Raw genomic sequence first — 6,793 nt, forward strand, 5'->3', positions numbered from 1 at the left:
TAAAGCACTCTCGTTTTATAGCTAGTTTCTTATATGTTTCAATCTAAATGTGTATTATATTATGCAGATGGCAGGCAAGGGTCAAGGTAACAATGACCCTACTAGTTCTTGGGGTCGAGAAAAGGGTAGGAAGGGAAAGAGGAGGGTAGAAAATAATACTCCCTCTTGTCCATCCTTTTCAGAGATGCCTATGTCTTATCCTCCACCACACGGCTATACTGAGCTGCCAAAGCATCACGAGCCGTACACCTTTATTCAGACACCCAGTCTTCCATCACAGGGCCATAGGACTATACGTCCGATATACAGTCCAGCTACCTCACAGCCATCTGCATCACATCTACATGGATCACATCCCTACATATCACAGCCACATGGATCGCATCCATCCATGTCACAGCCACTCGGGTCACAGCCACTCGGGTCATAGCCACTCGGGTCACAGCCATCGGTATCACATCCACTTGGGTCGCATTTAGCTATGTCGCAGTCACAGGGATCGCAACCATCTTCATCATCGACTCCATCTATTGCAGGCCTTCGCCTGCGAGGCATTAGCTCTGACCCGCCTACACCGTCTTCACATGCCTCTGATACACATGCTTCGGATGGTGATGACGAGGTAGTGCATTATGATCGATATGGCAGGATCATCATAGTCCCTGAGGGTGATGGGTAAGTGTTATTCATTATTTTTGCGTCTATTGATTTGTAACATTTTTACTAAGATATTAATATATTTTTATTATTAAATTGCAGGTTCAGGCCGGGTAATAAGACTACGAGGATAATCACCAATGCCATCAGAAAGCTTTATGATGGCCCTTATGCGACTTGGACTGATTGCCCATTCTCACTGAAGGAGCAAATTTTCAATCAATTTAAGGTATAAATGTTCTTTTAAACAGTTTAATAATTTATATTTATGATGTTTCCATCTAATATTTAACTTTTGAAATACAGAGCAAGTGTGTATGGGAAGACCGCTATAGCGCGGAAGTGGCTACAAATTTTCATCATAAAGCTCACAAGAGATTGGCGGATGCTTTCTCGGATGCTAGAAAGAAGAACAAGAGGCCTGGCTGGTTACTTGAGAATTTGTAGAATGATTTGCAAAGGCAATGGCTTACCGCAGAGTTCTTAGAGAGGAGCGAAAAAGGAAAGAAAGCTCGCGCATCCGAGAAGGGAGGCTCCTTGCACACTGGAGGTGCGATCAGCCTAGGGACAATAAAAAAAAGATTGGTACGTAATTGCTTAAATTATTTTACTTTTCTAAATATATCTATTCTGTTTATTAACTAAATTAATTTATTTTTAGGAAAAGAAGTATGGGCGTCCAATGAGTCATGATGAGCTATTCAAGGAGACACATATTGTGAAGAAGAAGAAAGAGGCATTTTATGCCAAAATTAAACCCAGAAAAACCGACCAAAGTTGGTCGGTTTTTAATAAAAAAATAAATTATTCCAAAATACCGACCAAAGTTGGTCGGTTAATGAACATTGAATTCCCAGAATTCAATATTACCGACCAACTTTGGTCGGTATTTTGCCTGCACTGTTGAGATTACCGACCATAGTTGGTCGGTAATGTTTAATTTTAATTATTTTTAAAAAATATATATTTTCAATTACCGACCAAAGTTGGTCGGTTTTTTTTTAATTTTAATAATTAATAAAAAAATATAATTTAGTTAAACCAACCAACTTTGGTCGGTAAAATTAAATTAATAAAATATATTTCCGACCAAAGTTGGTCGGTAAGTAATTAAACTTGTCAGATGGTCGTTTTAATCTACCGACCAAAGTTGGTCGGTAATTTCCGACCAACTTTGGTCGGTAAGTCATTCCGACCATCAAAACACTGTCCACACCGTAATGGTCGCATTTTGGTCGATAATTTGCCATAACCGATCAATGTTGGTCGATTTTTAGCGAATTTCTAGTAGTGTTACCTGATAACGTAGCTTAGTCATAGTACGTTGGTACGTGCATACAAATATACATATTCTCACATTGTTATTCCCTTTCTATTAAGCAGCATCTCCTCCTCTAGTCCTACAGATTCTCCTGTCGCGGCATCAGTGGTAGATTCTCTTTCTCTTCCTCCCATCTCTCTCTAATATAAAATATATTGTTCCCACTATATTAGATCAATTTTATATCATGGAGAAAATTTTTGTGAAATACAACTTTATTAATTAAATGTATTTGGCTTAGGTGATGCAAGTATTAGTTGAGAAGTCTAGAATTAATCTAGTGAGTTTATTCATGTACTCTGGAAGAGGAAAATCTAGTGGTCTTACCCATTGAGAAATAAATGAAAATACATGTATACACTAATCTAGATACATTGTTTAGTTCATTATAAATTGTTGAAGATATAATTAAGTCAATAAAAATATGCTTACCCTAATGACTTAAGTTTTAGATTAGATGATCACACATTTTAATATGGTACCGAAGCAGGCAGATGTACTAGTCGCAGCCTTACTACCACTTGTTATTAAAAAAGAATTCATATGCTTGACTCATGAAAATGAATCAGGCTCGCATCTTGTTACTTGCTCAAAATCGTTTTAGCATGCTCAAACTGAGCACATTATTAAATTATGAAAATGTTAGCTTTAGGAGCTTGCTTTTCAAGTTCACCATAGCCCTTGCCAAGAAAACTAGCAAATATATCAACAAAGTCTCAGCCTTCTCTAAGATTATTGTTTTTACGTGAGAAGCTCCGTGTTTTTTCAGTTGTGCATCACTTGAGGGGGATGATAACCAATTTAAGTGTATGTTTATAATATGTATAAATAGGTAGCCTAGTCAGTGTCAAGAATGTACACATTGTATATATATCTCATGGGCTGATTTGCGGTACTTTAAATACCTGCTCAAGAATCTTTTCAGCTACATGCTCAACTTGTAGTATTCTACCAACTGTTGGTACAAGACTTTCGTGCCATTTGATGTCAAGCGTTTTGTCCAACTTAATTCCATCGTCAATAAGTAAGGCAGCAATTCTTGCAGCTTTGAAGCAAATAGCAGCACTTGACGCCAACCCAAGGCGTCCGCGAGATTCTTGAACAGAATCCAAGGATAAGCTTGAGCCATATAGTTCACAGATTTCATTCAGGCTTCTCTGGAAGAAACAGACAATACTGTCAGAAGAATGATAAAATCTAATTGTTGGTTTGGGAATGGACTCTTTATATGGTTTTTTGGGCAATCCTCACCCCATGAGATAGTTTTGGGATTGAGTTAGGCCCAAAAATTAATTTTTTTTTATCACTGTATCAAATCCAAGCCCATTCCAATTTTTTGTTTACCCAATATTGGGCAATCATATTATGTTGTTCATGCTCTAGTTATCGGGCTTGGCGTGTGACCTTGAACCTACCTCAACCCTAAAAGGTAGCTTATGAGATGTGGATTACTAATACAATAAAGATTTCAATAACCTCATGCCCAACCGATGTAGGAAGCCAACAAAAATTATGTCTAAGAACTAGATCCATGATGACAAGATATAGCAAAGCTTACATAAATAAGTGAATAGCAAATGACAAAACCTGACATTGGGAAATAACAATTCAGAGCACCACACTCCTAAAAGGATGCAACAAGGATAGAAGTTTTATTTAATTACTTAAATATACGTGTGTGCTCAAATAAGCACTTTCACATAAAGATAATTATTTTATCCATCCCAATTTATAAGACACTCTTTATATTTTGGACGTCCCCAAATTTTAGAAACTATGCTACTTTTATACAAAAATTTCTTAATTTTCATTAATTCACTAATTCATTAAACATTTATCTTGTTACTTTAATGTAATTCTTTCGGCGTCGAATCCCACAGAGAACAATAGATACAAGAGGTGTTTTTGAGAAAATGTTATATCTAATAAATGCAAAAATGTAAACTAACCTAGAAAGCAATTAAATTGATCAATGACTACAAGTATGGATACATGGTGAATTACACTCAAGTAAAACACTCAAGTAACGAACCAATGTATTTCACGATTTTACAAATATGAACGAGTTTATGTTAATTAGCCTCGGATGCTAATTCTATATTAGCTTCTTCCGAAAACTAACAAGACTTCCTAATTGAATTATTCTTAAAGCAATTAAGAGATTAGGTACACCCGAATATGGTTACAAGTAGTTCAATCCTATCGCTAGGTAGAATCTATAAAGTGAGGGTTAACGCCTCAAGTTCTTGTTAATTAATCTTTTCCAACCCCAAATTACATTTTCTAAGATTAATTCGAAGTTAATGGGCGAGTCCTAGTGTTAGCTAATCCCTTTGGAAACATTAAAGAACAAGAATAGTTAAAGAAATAATAACTCACTTCAATATTAATAAAATTTTCAATACATAAGCACAACAAGATATTTAATCCAAACTTTAATCATGAATATTCTCATAAACAAGATTCAAGTATTGAAATGAATACTACACACTTAAATAGTCAATACAAAGCAAGGAATTGAACAAATGAGTAAAGAGTTAAGAATTTCTCGTCCAAAGTCTTCAAATTTTTAATTCCCAAGTGTGTGCGCAATAAACACTACCCCCAAGCTTGTTTCTCTTAATTGTTTTAGGGATAATTCAATTAGAAAGTATTGTTAGTCTTCGGAAAAAACTAATATAGAATTAATATCCGAGGCTAATTAACATAAATTCCCTCATATTTGTAAAATCTTGAAATATATTGGATCGCTACTTGAGTATAATTCCCCGTGTATCCATGCTTGTAGCCATTGAACATTTATATATATATATATATATATATATATATATATATATATATATATATATATATATATATATATATATATACTGTCATCATATTATAATACTCAATCTGACTCAATTTAAGTAGCATTATTTCTATTTCGAAACATCTTAGAATGCTTGACACCATTTTACAAGTATTATTGCTCTATACAACTTTAAGAGCTTTCAAGAAATTAAATTCGTACAACTGTTCAATTTGTTACCATTTCTAAGAAACCAATCCAACTTTTCAACTAAAATTCTAATGCTCCATCTTCTTTTACTGCAACTAATATAAAATTTAAATTGAGTAGACATTTTGAATAATGGAGGAGTATATAAATCAAATTAACATATGAAACTAGAATCTATTCATATTCTCAGCGTTAAGAGTACTCCTAAACTTGTATGTATATTACGGTTAAAGACATGTTAAGATAGTGAGAAAAGGAATAAAAGAGTAGAAGCTAGTTAGGAAATGAATAGGAGGCATGGGATAAAGTAGAGTACCTTGAAGTCGAGGGTGTGAGGTGAGTCGGACAAAATGTCGCCAGAGAAGCAGCTGAGGAAAGGGACAGTGGAATCCAGCGCCACAATGTTGTGGGCATGAGCGTCCACTATTTCTACTCTCTCCACTGCTCTTTTCAGCTCTTCGAATGCGTCCATTTTCTGTCTTCACTTCGAAAAATTTGCCATATGGGAATACTATTTTATATACTTGAAAAGACATTGGTGCTCGTGAGGAAGTTAGCAACGAACTAGCGAAGTACCCGGATATGGTTTCGATGCTTTCCCCCTAATTGTGGATCTTTGAATTTTTTTATGAATATATTTTTGTGGTGACGACTACGTCAACTTGGGAGCTTGAACTCAGGGGCTGGTGAATTTTTGCCTATGCAATCCATATTTATTACCCTTCTTTATTCATTTTTAAAATAGTTACACAAAATAACTCCCCCAATAAAATTATTATCCGTTTACCTAAACCCCAACCCTTTAAGTCATGGAAGACTCCTAAAGCCAAACAGCTAAACCCATGTTCATAGTTCCAAGCTATTTTTGGTTAATCAACCAAAAACAAAGTAATTTTCTTATAATTCCCATTACTTTTTCCAAAATTGCTGGTTCTGGAATGAGCTAAACTTTTTTGGCAAACAAAAAGAGTGCAACCCAACAACAAACATATTGTACTTATAGATGGAATGATTAAAGTAGCACCAAATTAGGAACAAAAGCTTCATTCTTGAATAGCATAAAATTAGTAATATTTACTCGGAAGAAGCGTTAGAAGGTTATATATAGGGGTATAAGTTTAAAATTCTAGATCTGAATTTTCATTTGTAATTAAAGTATTTTGCTATTGGATTTCGTTGGGTGTTGTTCTTTGATGTATATTTTGTGATGTTAATGCTGATTTTCGAAGATTTGTTGTAAGAAAAATCAGACCACCATTGAAGGACTTGAAGCTTGAAACGCATATACTGAGTTTGTTGAGTTGTAGTTATTTTGTCCGCTTCTAGCTGGAGTGCGCCAAAATATTAATAGGAGGCTATACCTAATTTGGAATCAATTTGGTAGAGATTTTGAAGTAATTTTTTGAATTTTGGGTTCGAAAGAGTTGAACTAGCAAAGAAGACGAATTTGTACTGTATAACGAAATGATATATTGCATGCCATTTTTGTCATGACCCAAAAATCTCGACCAACGAGTCATGATGGCGCCTAACCCCACTTGCTAGGCAAGCAACCACTTAACAATAATAATAAAAGCAGAATTAAACATCTAACAACATTATATCATAATTAGAGAGTTAAAGCTCCAAAATTAACATAATAAGTCTAAAACCATCGCAACTATCTAAACAACTTCCCAAGGCCGATATTACTGAGTACATGAGCTCTATAGAATGCTAAATACAAAGTTTGAAATAAACACAATACTGTTTGAGTCTAATAAACAGTAATGAAGGAAGTGGGAAGGTGACTTCAAGGGCTTGCGAACGGGTAT

General features: G+C 34.9%; 1 protein-coding gene across 1 annotated transcript in view; it reads right to left on the bottom strand.

Annotated features, from left to right (window-relative positions):
* The window catches only part of LOC104094343 (protein fluG-like), an 84,895-nt gene extending 79,318 nt beyond the window's left edge, over positions 1-5,577 (bottom strand). Inside the window, exons 1-2 of the mRNA XM_070188562.1 lie at positions 5,296-5,577; positions 2,884-3,135 (exon numbers count right to left, since the gene is read on the bottom strand). Of these exons, the coding sequence (XP_070044663.1) occupies positions 2,884-3,135; positions 5,296-5,451 (408 nt within the window). The 5' untranslated portion in view covers positions 5,452-5,577. The remainder of the gene's footprint in view (positions 1-2,883; positions 3,136-5,295) is intronic.
* Between the last annotated feature and the right edge of the window lie 1,216 nt (positions 5,578-6,793).

The sequence above is a fragment of the Nicotiana tomentosiformis genome, chromosome 11, assembly GCF_000390325.3.
Source record: "Nicotiana tomentosiformis chromosome 11, ASM39032v3, whole genome shotgun sequence".
NCBI classification, from domain to species: domain Eukaryota; kingdom Viridiplantae; phylum Streptophyta; class Magnoliopsida; order Solanales; family Solanaceae; genus Nicotiana; species Nicotiana tomentosiformis.